General features: G+C 33.5%; 1 protein-coding gene across 1 annotated transcript; it reads right to left on the bottom strand.

Moving 5' to 3' along the window:
• Nucleotides 1–16,361: 16,361 nt before the first annotated feature.
• On the bottom strand, nt 16,362–20,940 carry LOC149554686 (wax ester synthase/diacylglycerol acyltransferase 5-like). The gene is made up of 7 exons (XM_089833511.1): nt 20,616–20,940; nt 18,914–19,492; nt 18,733–18,799; nt 18,462–18,544; nt 18,182–18,376; nt 16,794–16,931; nt 16,362–16,704 (listed from the first exon to the last, which is right to left on the bottom strand). Exons 1-7 carry the CDS (start codon nt 20,853–20,855, stop codon nt 16,534–16,536), a joined length of 1,473 nt encoding a protein of 490 aa, XP_089689637.1. The 5' UTR covers nt 20,856–20,940; the 3' UTR covers nt 16,362–16,533.
• Nucleotides 20,941–21,440: the final 500 nt, after the last annotated feature.

Here is a 21,440-nt window from a genome sequence, read left to right as displayed (position 1 = left end):
TTAGCAATAGGACAACTAACTTTTGAAGTGTCACAAAGCCCTCATCTTTCACACATGGAATTCTAAATTTCTAGTGTCCTATCATAAGGAAAATCTCTAACATTATACTAAGTTACAAACAACCTCAAGAAAGTTTCCATATTTTTTTCTAGTTTGTATCTGGTCTTTGATTTCAAAAACCCCAATGCATTAAAAAATCTCTCATCTTCCACCAACCCTAATATCATTGTTCAACATAAATCAAAAAGTTTAAAATATTCCAATTTTGAATTACGCAATACTTCACTCTAACTCATCATTTTCTGGAGCCTTGTTATTGAACCAAGATTGAATGGATTCTCAATTTTTTCCATCTATTGTTTCATACACAATGCAAACTATTTACATTTTTTACTAAGGTTATTTTAATCTAAAAATCCTTGTATTGGTTGTCCATTACAATGTGTATCTTTTGAAAACTATGTTATCAATTCCTCAAGTTTTTTATGAAACAACTTTGCATCATTTAGAGTATCTCTAAAGTATTTCAAAAATTGAGGAAACACAAAACCCATGGTTTCAAGAATGTCTTCTTGAAGGAATCTTTCATGAATCTCACTTGCAAGTTGGTAGGAAATAGGCTTCACATTTTTCACTAATAGATTTAACAATCATGTCAAAATCTTCCTTTCTCACTGGAAGCACTTTATCTCACTTTCTTGTCTTACATTGGTGCATTGGGATTTGAAATCCTTTCACAAACACACATAGCTCATTTTTTTGCATTGAATCCTAAAAAATTCTCAAAATGATTCAAATCTGTAATTAACTCCCACTTTGAAAAATTAGGCTATGAACTATGAGATATGAATATAGAGCATTGACGGCTAGGCATGTCATTTTACGTAAATCACTATTTTCATGAACATAAATAGTTCTTTCTTGGGATTTCTTAACAATTTTTTTCATTAAATCCAACATGCAGAGAAGAATAACTAAAGTAAACATGATCTTTATATCACTTAACTTATTTAATAGATCAGGAGCTTTGTCTCTGTGAGGTCTTGCTCATATATAAATCCAATCAAAGATTGATATCTTGTTAAAACTAATTCTTTGGGTACATGCAAAGAGATCCATCTGGTCTCAACATCCTTGAGAAGCTTGTTTCCTATTGTCACTCTTTCAGAAAAAAATCTTAAAATCTACAAAATGTTTAGGACGTTTGTAGAAGTAGGAGTAGAGCTCATGGATTAGATCTTCAACTTTTGACACTATACGAAAATTGCTTACAATCTTATATGCTAAATTCATTCGGTGGGCCATGCAGTGTATGCCAAACATGTAAGCTGTGATGCTAGTTTGTAATTTTGCACAAAGATTAGTCCTTTTCCCTTGAATTAATGCATCTCTATCAACTCCAACACACATTAACTTCTTGGAAATTTCCAAGTCATCCATATCACTAATTACATTCAAAGCTTTCTTAACTTCTAAATATGGTTTTTTTGTAATTGAATTAGCCCTCATTTTACGAACATAGAGTAGATGAACTCAACGAACATGTTTTTTTATAGTATAGACATGCAAATAGACCCAAGAAGTGTTATCTACCACAAAAACTTCATCTATGGATAGTATAATGAATTTGGTTTCTTTTACTCTCTCCTGTAAATTTTTCTTTTCCACCTCAACAAGATAGTTTGTCATTTTGCATCCAACATTTATTGACCAATGTGACATAGGATAGTGAGGAACTCTTTAAAAAGATAATAAATTACTATATTCTAAGAAGCCTCTCATAGGACTATCTCTGGTCAGAATATGAAAAATAAAACTCATCTGAACAATCTTTTCTAGGTTTGCATCATTGGATGCATGTTGAAGCCCAACCTTGATTGGATTTCCACTACTACCAGTACCAATTACTGCCACTCTCTTGTTATACTGCTCATATTCTATGGAATACTTAACATGAAGCTACTATTCCTTTCATTTCCATCTCACTAGTGGTATTTCCTATCTACCTATGGTTATTTTTCATAAACCTTATTGATATGCTTTTCTATAGTGTTAGGGCTTAGCTACAACTTCTTCACTCTTTTAGTTTTCTATGTAAAAATTGTACACCCACATTCTATTGGTTATTCATTATTGATTGGGATTGGTTCAATTAAACGGTACCTTTCTACCCAGTCAAACTTAAGACTCCTTTTCATTTCCCACTCCCACCCCATTTTTATATTCCTTTTTGTTTTCAGACCAACCTCAATATTGTCTTTAGTCCTAGCATTTTCATGGAAAAAATAATTTTCTTATTCTATTGTTCCCCTAGAAAATCTTTTGTCATTCTAGCATTGTGATCCTCATTTGATACATTTTGATCTAACTCAATGACAAACTGAGCTTGTGGTGGTGGTTAGCTACTGTGATTAGCTTCTGCACTTGCAGTTGCACAAGTTGATGGACTAGAAACATTTCCAATTCCAAAGAAATCCTTTATGGTAGTATCTCTAAGTTTTGGGCCTTTTGATGGCCTCCCAATCCCCTCACTTCCTTGGGAAGTCTTACCCTTGTCAACATATAGCCTTCCACTAACAATCCCTTCACTTCCCTAAGACTAAGTATTTTTATTATGAGACTCACCCTCTTCTGACATCTCAATCCCTTTACAACCCTAAAGAGAGTCACCCTTGTCCAACCTCTCACTAGGAATCAAAACCAATTGCAGTACAATGGTCTACACTCTACAATGAAGTTGGTAGAAAATAAAATCTCATAACTTCATAACAGAGTTGCATAGTTTGAAAATTTGTAATTAACAAATGAATAATGATGGTTACATCCTACCATTGCATATTGTAATAATATTTGCATTCGATAGTGACAATAGAATTCATGAATCATGACAATAATATTCAAGGCTCAAGTAGTGGTTTAGAATCAAAGAAATTATTGCCTACCTTGGTCCTTTACAATTTCTCTAGAATTCTAATTTTTTTGTAATGTGTTGCAGGATTGCAAAATTCCAAATCAAGATGCCAATGCAAACTCGTAGAGCTCCAAATTTTGTGTGATGAGATACAAAAAGACTAAGAAATATGAAAGTGCACACAATGTTTAGAATTAGAATTCACTTTCCATTTTTTGAATTTTCATAAAATGTGCCCACTCCACCAAGTTGGAATCAATAGTTGAAGGAGAAAAAAGCAGACATAAGCAATCAAAGCTTAATGACAATGGGAAAAATGGATGGAGTCACGCGGAATCAAATGTAATACTAGTAGGAAAAATTGGAGGCAGTTACAATAACCAAGTCAGCCAAATTCAAGGTGAATACAATGAGAAATGGAGTGAAAGGAAAAAATTATTGGTGATGTATTACCCATAATACTCTATCATCACCATAATTATGGATGATTTGGTTATCATAGAATGGCTTCATATTTCACAATTTCAACCTTGAGAAATATCAAAATTTTCCAAAAGAAGAATATTCGCCACTAAAATACTATTACAAACTAGAGTTGATGTTGCACCAAAAGATTGGCCTGTTAATCCTTGACACAACTAGACTTATAGAACATAGGAGGTGGTTAAGCCATGTCATGAATCTTGAAGGGGAAGGTTGGCGATTAGTCCAACAATTCCCCCCTCAGCGTTACTTGAGGAAATTCAAACCTATGACCAAGCTCTGACACCACTTGTTACAAGCTAGAGTTGTTGTTGCACCAAAATATCAACCTGTTAATACCTGATACAACCACAAGACTTATAGAATACAAGAGGCAATTAAGCCATGTTGCAAATCCTAAAGGGGAAGGCTGGTGGTTAGTCCAACAAATACACCCTACCCAAAAGTTTTGTGAAAATTTCACAAGGAATTTGAAGCACCATAGAGGATGTTGCCTATGAATCATGGAGCCAAGAGGGTCAAGAAGAACCCATAGAAATCTCCTTCCCCTTCTATCTGTGGTTTGAAACTAGAGCATATACCACCTGAGAAAAACTGAGGTTGGAAGCTTCCAGTCTTGGTTGGAAAGACAAAATGAAAAATTAATTTTTGGATGAAGAAGAAGAGTTCTTTCCTTTATGAACTATTGTATTATAGTCTACACTTTTTTTCCTATTTCCAATAGATGAGAACCAAACTCCTTAAGAGGGGGCTTTGGCCGTGGAACAACCTAAGAAAAATATGTGAGCTTATGTTGTACTAGTTGACACCTATACAAGGTGTTGGAATTTTTTTAATAAAGAAACTTCTAAGTGAAGATAAGACCAACCACTTTAATCTCCATAGTTTCTTTGAGGTCCCTTGAAATGCTAGCCTTAACACAGACTCTGTTTTGAGGTTGAGCTTTTAAAAAATAGTTATTTTCAAGATGAACCACCTTACCAAGAGAATGATAAATAGCTTGCATGAAAGGACAACATGAAAATGAGAGACTAGGAAAGTTGACCCATATAGGAACCCTCAATTTTTTGTCATCCATGACAAAAAAATCTCAAGTCCAACATTGAAAAACCAACAAGGAATATTGGATAAATGATGTTTGATGAGAGAGGATATAATCAACATGGGAAGGATTGGAAAAATGCAAAAAAAAAAAAGGTAAGGCTTTGGATACCATCAAGTCAAACTCCACTAGGAGCCTGAGCTTTGGCCACCCACTCTCACAACAAATTTTAGGAGGGATTCTACCCACAAAATAGCCTATCAAAGTATGTTTTTCTAATTATTTATAGGCATCATCAAAATCCTGAATAGGAAGAAATATAACAACTTAGGGCATACCTCGTGAAACACTTATAGAACATATTTGCAAGGGTCTTTCTTTGATGACAACACCATAAGAATCTATAGAAATAACTCCAACACCCAAAAATTAGTTATTGGGCCTTACTTGGTCAGAGCCATTATAAACCATACTAATCCCATAGTAAATTTAGTATGACAAAGGAAGATATGCAAGGATTACTCAAATTTTTAGTGTGCAACCCAAAACCCTAGAAAAGCTCAAAGAATGTATTCCTCTATCAATTATAAGCTTTGGAAAAGGAATATTAATAAAAAAATAACACTCTTCATATAACAAAAAGCCTATTCCATATCTTCCCACACTTCAAAATATTATCTTGAGTAAATTTTGATATAATGAAACTAATTTATTTAGGAAAAACAATATGTGGGAGCAAATGGTTGATCTTCAAAACCAAGACTTTAGCAATGATCTTTTAGGAGACATTGATTAGAGTAATGGATTGCTAGTTGAAAATATCTTTAGGGTACCTTGCCTTAGGTATGAACTTCATATTTCTTTCACATTAATAAGTTAGCCAAAAGATTGAGAATTTATTACTTTTGGATATACCTTATGAAATTAGTTCCTACATAAGGTTAAAGAGCTTTGTAAGACTCATAAGGAAAGTCATCACATTTAGGGACCTTATCATTATCCATGAAGAAAACAACTCTAGGTTATCAATAATGACGAATTGGTCACAAAAGACATTTTTAGATTTAGATCACTAAGAGGGAACAACAATGATGCACTCACATAGAGTTTTATCTCACTCGGGGAAAGCTTCCTTACAAATTTACCCTAACTATGTTAGTAATATAAAAAACCTCCATCAAGTTTTAAAAATGAACATAACCTTATTGATAATGATTTTTTTTAAACCATCCAAAACTAAAGAAAGCATAAGCATTCTTGAAAAGACAAAGGAAATATGATCTCTCTTTTTTCAACCAAATCAAGATGAGACAATATTAAAGAGGAAACACATTAGATATCACAAACTAACTTCACGAATATTTAGGTCTTTCGACTCTTCTTCTCTTCCAGGTTGACAACTTACATTCATGAAAATACAACATCCCTAATGAGCCTAGGACATCCCCATATGACTGCTTAAGTAATTAACATAACTAATTTCTTGATGAAGTTTATTTCCTTTGTAGTATGGATATTGATATCTACACTAGATAGTGAAGGTGAAATAAGTAGAGAAAAAAATGTGCACTATGAAAGATTTTCTAGATCCATTAAGAAAGCTTGAAGAAGCACCAACAAAGTAGGCCAGTTGGAACCTTCTATTTGACATATATTTTACAATTAGAGTTTCTATTTTTTCATGTCCCATAATTTTTTCTATAATTGTAGGTGTCAACATAAGCCATAATGAAAAATTTGAATCAGGGAAAAAAGATTTTGTTTCATCTCTACTAAATAAATATATGTGTCCTTGTCATCAACTTCCTTTGTCCTATATTCCCCCACCAAAAATGGATTACTTTGATCTCAAACGCCCAAAAAAAGAAGTAGACAATACAAAATAAAGAAGTGTTAATAATTAGTCATGATTGGAGGAAGGAAGGAAGAAAATAAAAAAGGGTTGAGTATGCTAGAACCCATGGTCTAGAAGAAATAAACACCTTTTAGTTTCAATTTGGACACCACCATTTCCCCACACACTGTATGATCTTACATTCAATGATATGGTATGGAGAGAGGAAGAATGAATGGTTTAAATGCATTCAAGTTCAGTTTTGGGTTATTTTTCCTTAGTGTAAAGAAGAAAAGGTGTGTGGAAATGTTTGCTACGCTAATCTTGAGAGGACAGTTATGCAAATTTTGAATTAAATGTCATAGAGATCTCAAGAAATGCATAATAAGGCATAATCAAAATAACAATGAATACATAACATAGTGATTACCATGGGGAAATCCTTTTGGGAGAAAAAACCCAACCCTCGAAAACCATCACAATGTATTATCAAACCAAGATGATTACAATACACTTGTAATGCAAGTTCTTATAGGAGCACATCACCATAACGTGAACTCGGAGAGACTCCTTCTAGCACCAGTCTTGCAAAAAATCAATGACTCAAACACCTCCCCAAGCCCTCCTTTTATAGTGATTTTACAACCTAGAAACCACTTGTGGTTTTACAAAACCATGGTCAAAACTACCATGCCACATGTTACCATTTTTGACATTTAATTTTCCAAGATTGAAAAACAACTAGGTTAAAATAGTAATCTCGTCCATAATTTTGTCTCTTAGTTTAGACCCCCATAAAAGTAATTAAACAAGCTAACTATGCTCTAAAAATGGCCCTCCTATATTCTACTATGGATAGGGCACCTTTTGGTATTTTATACACTCTTTTCTAAGATATAAACAAGTGGAAAACTTCCACAAACAAATTTTGGAATTTTCCAGAAAAAAGATTGCAAGGTTGGAACACATATTCTCAACATTCTCCCACTTATCAAAAACCTTGCAAGAGTCAGGGGATCCAAAATATCATGGACTTAATTGCTAGGGGCCAAGAGGCCCATAGACTCTAAACATCATCTGAACTTCTCTATGCTCACGGGCTTAGTTAATGCATCAACAACATTCACCAAAGTCTCTACCTTTTCCAACTTCACCTTGCCATCTTCAACCATATCTCTCACAAAATATTATTGTACATCAATGTGCTTGGTCCTGGCATGAAAAGTTGGGTTCTTCGTTCGGCAGATTGCACTCTGGCTATCACTATAAATTGTTATTGTACCCTATTTGAACTATATATCTAATACAATTTCTTGAGCCAGATGGCTTCCTTGCAAGCATGCATAGCTGCTATATACTCTGCCTTAGTAGTGGACAAAGCGACCATAGCCTGTCGCTTGCTCATCCAGCTGATTGCACCACCAAATAATGTAAACACATATGCACTAGTGGATCTTCTACTATCACATCATTGGCCTAGTCTGAATCCACATAGCCTTGAATATCTAAGGAATGCTTGTTTCCTATTCCATGAAAACATATCGAGTACTCTAAGGTACCTCAAAAGTATCTAAAAACTCTTTTTACTACATCCCAATGTTCTCTTCTTGGATCAAACATATAATGGGAAAGTACTCCCACTGCTTGGGAAATGTTTGGTCTTGTACAGACCATGACATACATCAAACTTCCAATAGCACTTTGTTATGGTACTCAACTCATCTCTTCCATCTCCAAAGAGGGTGTAGGACACTATGAACTAGAAAGCTTTTTTCCCATTGTAATAGGAACACTCAATGGTCTAGAATCCTGCATATTGAATCTTATCAGAATATTACCAACATACTTACTCTCGCCTAGCCAAAGCTTTATGTTTTGTCTATATCTTAAAATATCCATCCCTAGAATGTGCCTAGCTGCACCAAGATCTTTCATTTCAAACTTTATCAAGAGCTAAGATTTTAACTCTGCAATCAAACCTTTTCCTTTGCCAATAAACAACATGTCATTGACATACAAGGCAATAATCAGGAAACCATCACCATCAAATTTTAAATATATACAATGACCAAATTTAGATTGCACAAATCCCAAACTCAACACATATGTATCAAACTTCTAGTACTACATCCTAGGACTCTATTTTAAACCATACAAGGATTTTTTCAATTTACAGACCAAATAACTTTTACCTTTCACCACATAGTGCTCTAGCTGTGACATGTAAATTTCTTCTTCCAAATCTCCATGAAGGAAAGTAGTTTTCACATCCATTTTCTCGATCTCTAGATCATAGGTTGCTACAACAGAGAGAAAAAATCTAATGGATGTCATTTTGGCTACTGGAGAAAAAATCTCACCATAATCTACTCCCTCAACCTAAGAGTAACCTTTTGCAACCAAACATGCTTTATACTTGTCAATGCTTCCATCTAAACCGATTTTTCTTTTGAACACCCATTTATAACCAACAAGCTTCCATCCTTTAGGCAATGGTATAAGGTCCCATGTTTGATTCCTCTTAAGAGCTGTCATTTCTTCATCCATGGCTATTTCCAGGACTCTGAATCATTCATACCAAGAGCCTCTTATACAGATCTCAGTTCATCAATACTAGCATTCAATGCAAATATGATTGGAGAATACACATACCTTTTAGATGCTTTTCTCTGTCTAGTAGATCTTCGAACAAGATCTAGTTCAAGTTCAGCTTCAGGTAGCTCTACTTCCTCTGATGATTCAAAACTCATAGAGCTCTCTTTGATTTCTTGTCTTTCTAAAGGCCTTGATTCAACTTTCTCCAGTGTAGTATGTAGTTGAATCGCATTTTTTTTCTTCTATTTGTTCTAGCTATATTGTAACAGAAGAAGGCTTAGTTTCTCTAAAAATAACACTTCTTGAATAAAATACCTTTTGTTCAATAGGATTCCAAAGCTTGTATCCTTTCACACCATAGTTGTATCACATGAAAATAAAATTTAACAGTTTTGTTATCCAATTTTGTATGCTTCTCCTTTGGCACATGAGCATATGCTTCACAACCAAACAATCTTAGATGTCTAAGTGAAGGCTTGTGGCTCGACCATGCTTCCATTGGCATATTATCAACAAGAGTTGATGTAGGAGACCTGTTTATCAAGTAGTAGGCAGTGGCTACAGCTTCAGCCCAAAAATTTTGTTCTAGTCCAGCACCAATCAACATACTCCTAGCCTTCTCCATCAAGGTCTTGTTCATTCTTTCTACAACTCCATTCTATTGTGGAGAATACAGAGTTGTCTTCTCTCTTTTAATACCACAATCTTTACAATATGTGTCAAAATCCTTGGAGCAAAATTTACCATCATTATCAGTTCTCAAACATTTTATCTTCATTCTAGTCTACAACTCAACCATTGTTTTAAATTCTTTGAAACGATTAAAAACTTTAGCTTTACTCCTTAGAAAATAAACCCATGCTCTTCTACTAAAATCATCAATGAAAGAAACATAATAAACTAGTCTACCAATAGAAGGAACATCAATTGGACTAAATACATCCAAATGGATTAAATCCAAAATGCATGAGGACTTATGAGAACTTGAGTAAAACTAAATGTGGTTTTTTTTAGCATAGATACAATGCTCACAAAAATCAAATTCAGGATTGAAGTCATTCGACCCATCAACAAGGTTCTTATTTTTCAAGGTTCATAGACCCTTCTTACCTATGTGGCCAAGTCTTTGGTGCAATAACATGGTCTTCTCTGTAGGAAACTTTGATTCAGTTGACAAAGCACCCTTGGGTACCCAAAAACTACAACCATTTGTTGAAAGAGAAACCCTCTTCTTCTCCAACAAAGTAGACCTCTTCATAGTCTTATCAAAAGTACTATTGCACTCAACTGTGCATGCATCAAGCTGGTACAATGTACCCAATCTGCTTCCTCTTGCTATTACCATAACACCTCTCACCATTTTCACACCTGCTTCAAAAAATTGTACATGCACACCCGCATCTATTAACTTACTAATAGATAAAAAATTGCTCGCTAGTCTAGGGATATACAAGACACCATCAAATCTTCTAATTCTACCATCAAAAAATTTCCATGAATACTTCCACGACCAACAATATCAAGAACTGAGTTATCACCCAAATACACCTTACCACCATCAAACTTTTTATACTTACTAAACCAGTTTCTATTAGGAGTCATGTGAAAAGATGCACCTGATTCTATCAACCATACATCGTCACCTGCATGAGTGGCCAAGGCCGTGATGAAAACATCTCCATCTTCCTTCTTGGACTCAGAATCAAAATCTTGCTTCTTCTTCTTCTTTTTCTTCTCCTCTTTGCAGTCCTTTCATAAGTGTCTAGGTTTTCCACAATTCCAACAAATTGCCTTGGACTTACTAGGAGATTTTGATCTCCCCTTACTCTTGGACTTAGAATGGCCATGTTTCTTTTCATTCTTGCCTCTTTCTTTTGATCTTCATCAACACTCAAAGCCTCTTTGGCTTTAGGAGAGACCTTCATTCTCATCTTTAAGACAATTGATGTGCTCCCTATAGCCATCACAAGACTATCCCATGAGTTTGGCAATGAACATAGAAAGATTTGGCACCTTTCTTCTTCATCCATCGACACCCCAACTGAGGTCAACTGAATCACCAATATATTAAAACTTTCAAGATGCTCAAAAATCTATCCACCTTCTTCCATTCTCAAGGAATACAACTTCTTCCTCAAGAAAATCTTGTTCACAAGTGATTTCACTTAATAGATCTCACTTAGCTTCTTCCAAAGCTTCTTCGTGGTAGGTTCTTCATGTACATTAATCAAAATCAATCTGATGAGACCCTTAGCTTTTCTATCTGTCACATCATACTGTGTGGCTAAAGTCAAATTTGCGAGCCTCGGCTTCTTCTCATTAATCGCATCCCATAGATCACGACTAGTCAATAGATCTTTCATCTTCAGATTCCACATCTTAAACTTTTTGCCATAAAACTTTTCAACATCAATTCTCCCCGACATGCTTTCCATCTTTTCAATCCTACAACACAAAAATGAAATACTCTACACAAGCTCCCACTCAAACCTTGATTAGCTCAAAAAATCCTATACCCAACAAATAGAGCCAAAATTGGCCAGTCTCTGACACCACTTGTAAGGAAGCAAAGGTGTGCGAAAATGCTTCCTATGTTAATCTTGAGAGGATGGTTATGCAAGTTTCAACTTAAATGTCATAGGGATCTCAAGAAATGCATAATAAGGTATAATCAAAATAACAATGAACACATAACACAATGATTACCATGGGGAAACCCTTCTGGGAGAAAAGCCCCACCCTCCAAAGCCTACACAATGTATTATCAAACCAAGATGATTACAATACACTTGCAATACAAGTTCTTACAGGAGTGCATCACCATAACTCAAACTTAAAGAGACTCCTTCTGGCACCAGTCTTGCAAAGATTCAATGAATCGAACACCTCCCCAAGCCCTCCTTTTATAATGATTTTACAACCTGGAAATCACTTGTTATTTTACAAAACCATGGGCAAAACTACCATGCCACATGTTACCCATTTTTGACATCTACATTTTCAAGATGGAAAAACAACCAGGTTAAAATAGAAATCTCATCCATAATTTTGTCTTTTAGTTTAGACTGCCATAAAAGTCATAAAACAAGCTAACTATGCTCTAAAAATGGCCCTCCTATATTCTAATATAGACAAGGCACCTTTTGGTATTTTATACATTTTTTTCCAAGATATAAACAAGTGGAAAACTTCCACAAACAAATTCTAGAATTTTCCAGAAAAAGATTGCAAGGTTGAAACACATGTTCTCAACACTTAGGAAGATAATTTCTTGTCCATTTATGCTAGCAATTTTATAGTAATTGTAGGCAAGAGCCTACAACACAATGGTAAATTGTGAGCCTCTTATCGAAAAGGTCTTGTGTTCGAATCTACTTGCACTCACACTTAATAAATAATAATAATAATTAATCACAACACATAATAATTAATCTTGGCTTCGGCCTCTTACTAATCAAAATAAAAATAAAAATTTGTAGTAATTGTATCTAAATGAAAATAAAATATAAACTTCAACACTATTCTCCATAGATATTGAAAGTTTGAGCATTGCAACACAATTTGACCCTTTAGAGGCTTACTACATGCAAACCAAGCCAAAGGAGAATAGTAACAAATAAATAAGGTCATATCAAACTTAGATTGACTTAATTTTATTTTTATTAAAACAAATCAAGCTAATTTAATACATAATTTTTTCCATGTAGCAACTTGATACCTACTTCCATCTCTATCATTTACTCTTGTCACTCTAAAGTAGTATTTATTTCATAGAAAAAATGTCTACTTAGCAAGTTGGCACTAATGGAAAGACCCTTTAACTACATGCCCCAAAAATGAAAAAGGGAAAGGAAGATGAATATAATGTTAAAATTTTAGGGATTGAGAAGACCTCATTACTATTAGTGTTGGTTGTTGAGATTAAAACAACCTAGTTGCTATTGGGCTTGAAATGTAAAGTATAATTGATATAGTTTTTTTCATCTTCATTATGGCCCCATTGGCACTTGAATGAAGATCACCATTTATGATGTCATTTGTCCCTTCAAATGGAATAACTAGTGCAAAAAATATGATAATATTTCAACTAACAAAAATTGTCTTTTAACCTATCTATGTATGCCTCTATTTTATACATATACATGTACCCTTTCATTACCTTCTTCCTATTGGAAATGGGTTAGCATCCCTTGTAAGGGTTTGTGACATGGCTTAATTGACTCCTCTGGATTCTATAAGTCTAGTGGTTGTATCAAACATTTCTAGGTTGACCTTTTGGTGTGATGACAACCCTAGCTTTTAACAAGTGGTATAAAATCTTGGTTATAGTTTGAATTGTTGGAAATGGGTCAATGTCCCTCATAGGGTTTGCAACATGGCTTAACCGCCTCCTATGGATTCCATTAGTCTGGTGGTTGTGTCATTCATTGATAGGTCAATCTTTTGATGCAATAAAAACCTTATCTTTTAACACCTCCGTCCTATTTTGTTCCCCTACCAAAAATGGATTACTTCAACCTCAAACATGGGGTAAATTCCCTAGCCAATATATAACAAGGAGGAAAAATTATTGGTCATGGTTGGGGAATGAAAGGACATAAATCTACACAACTTGGCTATGTCAAGCCCACTACCCAAATTCAAGCCACACTTATTGTTTTCAATTTGGATATCACTATCTCTTCACACATTCTAAGGTCCTACTTCCAATAATATGACATGCAAGTGGATAATAATGACAAGACTCCTTAACAACCTCCCTGAAAACTTAAAGGAAAGGAAAATGAACCTATAAATAATATGCTACTTGAAAAGTTCTTAAGCTCCTTTTTGTGAGATTACCAAAGAGATACCCCTACATACAACATAAGGGACCTACATGCATATGTGCAACATTCTTGCAATATTAACATTGTCTAATTTGAATCCAAACTAGAATAAAATTATTAGAATGGTCAACCCCCCTTTGAAATATTTGTCATTTTGAACATATGATCAATGTTTCTTATTTATAAGTTTTGATATCAAAGGAACTCCAAAAAGCATTGGGGAGACACATGAAGTTAGAGATTGTTCTCTCTCTCTGTCTCTCTCTCTCTCTCTCCCCTTAACAATTATGAGGAACTTTCAAATCTAGTATTAACAAATTCTAACGAGTTTTTGTAAATGAAAGCTTAAATGTTCTTAGTTCTAAAGTGTTATTTTTTATGATTAGAGATTCATTAATCATATATTTTTTATGATAATCAATCATAAACATATATTTGTTTGTAATTTATACACAAGTAAGGGAATTCAATAAATAAAAAATTCAAGGGAAGGAGAGAGAGTGGTGGGAGGGATGGAGGAGTGAGGTAGACATGACTAGATATGCCCACTACTTGGAAAATTTCTCGTATATTACAGACTTCATTTATTTTATTATAACCTTAGATGGTGTAAATAAAATTCACCCTATCTAGAAGAGACCCTCTCCTACTTGAAGCGTGTGCAAATAGTTGACTCTTGAAATAGAGTGGTATAGTTTTCTTTAATGTTTCTTGTGGTTTTTGAGCTCCAAAAGACTTGTACATTGGGGAAAATAGGTTTAACGGTGTCATAAGATCCAAAGGGTTAGGACATCAAGAAAAATTGACCATTGTAGAAACTTTTATAAACATCACTTTCAATAAAATAGTTAAATTGTCATAGTTCAGTAGAAGAGGGAGAGAAAAAAAGGGGGAGAGAGTGGGGAAAGAGAGGTAGAGAAAGAGAAAGAGAAAGATACAAAACTTAAGAGAGGAGAAAGAGGATTTTGAGAAAGTTATAGAAACTAGATTTCCACTATAGTAATGGCTTGTGGATCTACATCAAGGGATGCAATGTCAATTAATACAAGTGTATTACTCATAAAATGCTCAAGTACACTAGCATTTTATTTCAATTCTTGGAGGAAATAGTACAAGAAATCCTTTGCAACCCATGGATTGTCATATATTAGCTTGCGCCACTTTCCCGTAGAAAAGGCACTAAGTCTGGCTATGCACCTACTTAGCTTGTGCCACTTTCCCGTAGAAAAGGCACTAAGTCTAGCTATGCCGCTACTTACTATGGATCTAAGATCACTAACTATATGGAATTCATTGCACAAATTCAACATTTGAATCAAATCCATACAAACAGTAATAGTTGATAAATTGGAGGTGTGGAGAATATTAGTGGAGATGTATATTTATAAAGCAATATGATATAGAGAGGGAGAATCACCTATTACACTTCTCATTAGGAAGAAAAAGGCTTCACAAAATGCTAATGAAATGTAGCCAAGTGTCCCTTCATTCCACTTGTTATCCTATAGATTACTTTCCCTCGAAGATGCCAATAGATGGAAATTAAATGATTGATTTCCCTCATTTTTCATGTTCTTAAATGCTATGTCCCGATACATTACATATAAGATATTTTTGTGAAATTTGAGAGTTAAAAATACCTTAGCTAATATGTAAAATGAAGGATGAATGAACAAAACTTGTGCCCTCGTGAAACATGGGTTGTCATATCTAAGAAAGCAAAGATTATAGGATACATGTGTAATAGATTCATTGAATGCACATAAAAAACTTCACAAATATATTGTTACCTCAAACCCCTCAACCTTTACCAATATTCTACCTAGTTGTGACAAAATGTGGATTTTGGAATATCAATCATTAAATCCATCAAATTGTAACCTAATGGAAGAAATATCTATAGATATGTGAGTGTGTAAAATGTGGAATCATAGACATGACATGTGGACTATTTGAAATTGTCTCAAAAAGTGCAGTTTCATAGATGTTCATAGTTGGAGGATATACATCAAATAAATTTTACAAGAGTTGGAAAATATTTTAATTAGTGATGTACTATGAAATTGTGTATTTTTTATTTGTTGTATGTTTATTGTTGGTTATAATTATGGAAAAGAAGTTGACTTCAATATGAAGATTAATTTACTTGATTTATAATTATATTCATCATCTTTATTAGTTATTAAACAAATCTTATTAGTCAACTAGAATAAAACAAATTTAAATTAATTTGATTTAATATTTAAGTTATAGATTTACTAAAACTCAATTAAACATAACAACTACCATTTATATTTAAAAATGTACTTTTTAATTTAGATATTAAATATGTTTAAATTTCTAATATTTTATATTTAAAACTAAATGTAACTACAAATTAATATAAGCCACTTCATCCCTTAAAAACAAAAATGACCACTAAAGCTCCCGAGCAGAGAGTATATGTATTACTTAAAAAGCATTGAAAAAAAACATTAATGTAAGGTCTATATGATTAAAACCCAAATGTCCGGCCGAATAAAATTGTGACTTTGCTATGCCAAAAGAATTAAAAGATCCATCTGACAAAAAGGAACTAATCACTACGACTGTCTAAAAGCAAACCCCTGTGCAATTTATGAAGCAAAATGAACTAACCATCTCTCTTTATAGCTTTTGCACAATGGAAAACAAAATCCATCCTATATTTCTTATCCGTCTTAACTTCAACAAAAACTACAATATGTACTGCTATATGAACAATCCTTATTTTCAATATAACTTAATAGTTCTCTTTAAAAAATCCATCTAAATAAATAATTTAAATCCCTGTTACAACACTAAAAATCGAGTAACTTTGTCAGAGCTTCTCCTTTGAACCATTTGTCTTGGCAGAAGCTGCTTGCTTCATGTGACCAAGGCTTTCAACAAAATCCAAACAAAGGCGGTCTGGATCAGGCATGAAATTCTCTGCAGATGTGACCACCAGCCTCACTTTCCCCATGTAACTCATAAAATGCACTATCAGAGACTGACAAAACATTCAATCCATGGCAGTTAGCGACAGACAGACTATTTAAAGTCCAACTAATAATGATGTGAGGAAGGTAGAAAAATTACTTGTGGGTGACCAACCGTAGTGGGAGCAATGAATGTAACTCTCTGACCAAAGAAATCAATTTCCTCTTCTGGTGCTACTGTGTTGGAGAATGTTAATGTCGTGTTGTAAGCCATTCTGAAGTAAGCATTTTCACACAACTGCCATTCAAAACATAACAACCTTTTCAGGGCCATTTAACACACGATGTTATTACTATAGAGCCAATTAAAAAACTGTGAATATTTTTTTATCTAATATTATTGTTTAAAGTTGTATTGTACTAATTTTTTTAATGTATTTTAACATTCATTCAAAACTTATAAATTGAGTTAATTGTTTATAACTTTAAACCATCTTTATCTATTGATAAGTAGGAGACATTTTTCCACAGCAAGTCAAATTATCATATTGCTATCAAGATTTAACTGTGTAGTTTTTGAGCCAAACTCATTGACTCATATTTCATAAGTAGTGATTCACAAGGATCCATCTTTCATGAGAATAAATGAAACACTCGGTACTCATTGGATCTAGGTGGTGCTCACTTACCCCATTTGCAACACTTCGTGGTGCTTCACCTAAGTGAGCATCACCTAGATCCAATGGCTGTTTAGTGTCCTATTTATTCTCATGAGAGATGGATTTTTCTGAATCACTACTCATGAAACATGAGTCAATAAGTTCGACTCAAAAACTACACAATATCATAATCTTTATCTAAATCATAAACATTGTTTATAGTAAGAAATTAATTTATAATTTACAGACATCCACTAAACATTTATTTAGTAGGTTAATATCTATCTTCTTTTGAAACAAAGGTAGTCATTAATGAACTGTGCAATTTTATTGGTATTAATAGTGCATGATCAGTGGAACATTTGTACACAACACATTCCAATACATTCAGTTGTACTATCTCGAAACTAAATAGAGAAAGAGCACCAGATACATTGGCACACTCCATGCTCCTTGACCCCTCTAGGCTCTCAATTACTGGAAATCAATAGCCACCCATGCCTTCAATAGTTAGTTTTTTGGGCTACATTAGGACATTTGTGCACATAAGTTTTGACAATCTTTGAATGATTATATTAGCTTATCATATTATTCACAAAGTTTAAGTAACATTGCATAAGTATTGCCAATGTACAATATTATATTAGTACATGATATTGGAACTTATTAAGTAGGTATTACAAAACATTTTAGAAATAATATTTTTTGACATTTAGTAACTAATAAATGTTAAAAGGTAAGTTATTATTATCTAAAAATAAAGAAAATAATTATAAACAATTAAGTGATTTCATTGAAATCTGATATATAATTCAACAATTTAAAATACATAAAACTTAGCTATGAATACTTTTCCCTTATAACTGACTTACTGTTATGTTTCACATACCTCGCCTGGAAGGTAGCCAATTAGCTTATTTGCGTACATCTCCAAGGATGATTTCTTTTTATTGCAGATAGTTTTTGCAGCCTGCGCATAGTGAAGAGGATCTCCATATTTAAGCATTGGAAGAGAAATAATGAAATATCCAAGATCATTACCCCACCGACATTGCCCACTTTTACTCTCCATGTCTGCCAGCTCCTGATAAAAACATTTATTATGTTTAGGAAATATAGAATAAAAAAAGTGGACATAATCATTAATTAAAAAAATAAAAATAACTCACTTGTATGCCTGGTGCCGCCCTCATATTCACAGGGATTAAAATCCTCACAACGAGATTTGATGGCAGAGTTTGTTCCCGACTTGCTGCAATGCATATAAGTAAATAAACATATTTTTTTAATATTTTTAAGAAACAATGTGAATTTGAGTGTGTTGGAGTTAAACTCTTACTCAGCATATTTGTGCAAAAATATTATTTACTTGCACTCTCTAAAAACTCTTAGACATCAAATTTGTGCAGAGACAAATAACAATGCTGGATAGATGCATACCATATATCCGGTCCAAATATCTGACCAGGGCAGCCGCCAGAGTTCCTAGAATCACATCATTTACAGTCTGCATTGCTCCAAATTAAAAACATGTATCAAGTAGAAAACAATCAAACTCCAAAATAAAAACATGTTAAATTTTCAAATATGAAACAATTTTTTGTTTTGAAAAACACTCTACCCCATTCACAGCTTGTTTGATAGTTTTGACGTCGTCCAAACTGAAACTAATATGTGCCAAACGCTTAGGCATTGATCCCACTTTTCTTGATCCCTTAATGGGCGTCTTACTATCCTTTATAATGTCTGAAAGGATACCCACCATTCCCATAAAGTCTTGAAAGCTATAGTACATCATGAGCAAAAACCTTGCAAATAACATAAAAATCAAGTAAACAATGCTGATTTTTTTGGTGGGTCTTTGAGCAGGGCGTGGTAATGTGGGCAAGGAACTGGGATCATTTGCTTTACATGAAGAAGCAAAGCAAACAGACATGAGAGAAATTCCATCTCCTAAACAATGGTGGATTCTGAATATCATTGTTGCTTCTGCTTCTGCTGACTTTATGTTGAGAACATGAAGCTGCCACAGAGGCTTTGATGGATCCAGTGGAGGAGCCGTGGCCAACTTGGCAGCATAGTTGTTGACAAAATCTAGAGAATTCTCATGAGTTGTGAGATCAATCTGTGGGACTATGATATGATCATCTATGTTTGTTTTTGTTGGAACCCATCTCAGCTTCCCGTTCTTGTCTTCCTTCTGTTCATCACAAATCAATTCACAATGTGAGACAATGTCGTTGCTGATTTTAACGTTTTAGATTCTAGTTCATGATACGGTATTAGGGTTTTTCATCTTTTTGAGTTTTCTAGCATGTGATGCTAAACAAATTTACACTATCAACTCTATTCGATTCAATAAATTTCAGAAATCCAATAACATTAAATATGTCCTAACAGCAACATATAACTAAAATCCCTCAAATGAATTCAAAAGAATGTGGGTATTCATAAAATTGGAAAGATATTTGGCAAGCTTGTCAAATCTACTTCTAAGTTACATTGTATTCTTTTAGTATCAATGATTTGGATCACACTTCATAATCTATCATTAGAACATTAGAATTTTTCATCTCTTTCAGTTCTCCAACATCATTATAATGAAACATGATTCTAAAAGTTGATGTGACAAGAACCTCATGCTGGAATTCAATGCTGGAATTCAAAAACAGGGACGAAGACTTCAAAAATTGTAGACATTGATTAACATTAAAAATGAGATAATGATAAAAATGAATGACTAAAATCGACCAAAGGAGTACCAGAACAACAAGATTTTAAACTATGATACTACAAAATAGTTGACAACATGAGACAATATCATTGTTGCTGCTACTAAATTAGATTATGTTATTTTTCATCATTAATATTTCAGATCCAGCTTTTAAATCATTATGATTATTATCTCCTTGAATTCTTTAAGTTCTTAACGATGAATGATGAAATGTGATTTGAAATATTGATACTTAACAAATTAAAAAAGAAACAACATAAACCTCCTAATTATAAAAATCTAATACACTAAAGTGAAAAACAAACTACTAAAATTACAGAATTGAACTGGAAAAAGTGTGACCACTCTTTCAAAAAAAAACACTTGACAATTGTTATAATGACACTTCAAAATACTAAGAAGTTCCTTCGATTCTTTAACACTCTAATAATAAATTATAAAATCGGACATGTAAAATTAATGCTAAAACCAATCATATTTAAAGAAACCCATGATAATATCATAGATTAGAAATATCTAATAATATTAACAATAAGATAACAATAACAACCAAAATCATTCCATTGAATTTGAGAAACATGCGACTTACCACGACACTAGAAAAACGCTTGTGCTTGAAGAGTGGAGAATTTTCCACATTCTTTTTGAATTCATGAATCTCGATGACTTGTTTGCAACCAAACAAACAAATAACATGACAATTTATGAGACGTCCCTTAAACAAACGGCCAGAGGGACTAACAGGCTCACACTCTTCTAATTCATCTTTATCTTCATCATCATCTGTCTTTGTTTTTATCTTCTTCAAACCCTTGACAAATTTCTCCATCTCTTTTCACTGCAATGCCTTGCTTGGAATACATGTTTATATAACTCAAGCATTAATGTATTTTGTAGTCGTAGTTTATGCATTTACTGGATTTTACCAAGCTGAGGGTTGTGAGAATTTATTTAGTCCAAGCTAACTCGCCATTACTGTCATTAAAAGCTGATTTCCCGAGTGCAGTCTATGTACCCACAACTATTTGATTGTACCATTAAAGTAGACACCTAGGAATTGGTATCCCTAAATTTATTAGGGGACAGTCACTTGGTATAAATAAATTTAGTACAGGACAGCCATTTGGTGAATCATTTAATGTTCATATAGAGTGGGTTCAACTCAAATTAAACTATTAAATGTTTCTTTGATTTTTTATGGATATTCAGTTTTCTTCACCTAACTTTTTTGGTTAAAAACTAAAGACCAAGGGATATCCAGTCCTAAGAACTGCTCAGGGATATCCGTTCCACTAAATTTGTCCAGCTATTAAATGTTTCCTTAATCTTTTATGGAGATTCAGTTTTTTTCACCTAGCTTTTTTGGTTACGAACTAAAGATTAGGGGATATCCATTCTAGCAAATTTGTCTGGC

The sequence above is a fragment of the Cupressus sempervirens genome, chromosome 5 (genome assembly GCF_028749045.1).
Source record: "Cupressus sempervirens isolate cs-2001-9-10 chromosome 5, ASM2874904v1, whole genome shotgun sequence".
In the NCBI taxonomy this organism is placed as follows: domain Eukaryota; kingdom Viridiplantae; phylum Streptophyta; class Pinopsida; order Cupressales; family Cupressaceae; genus Cupressus; species Cupressus sempervirens.
Note: the sequence above shows the minus strand (reverse complement) of the source record. Positions and strands in the feature narration are given on the sequence as shown.

What these genes read in the sequence shown, in the direction of transcription:
- LOC149554686 (XM_089833511.1), bottom strand. Translation starts at nt 20,855, where the DNA reads ATGGAGAAATTTGTCAAGGGTTTGAAGAAGATAAAAACAAAGACAGAT. An exon ending in ATATTTGGACCGGATATATG is followed by an intron (nt 18,545 to 18,732) that starts GTATGCATCTAT and finishes TATGCATTGCAG; the next exon opens with CAAGTCGGGAACAAACTCTG. An exon ending in TTGGCTACCTTCCAGGCGAG is followed by an intron (nt 16,932 to 18,181) that starts GTATGTGAAACA and finishes TTTGAATGGCAG; the next exon opens with TTGTGTGAAAATGCTTACTT.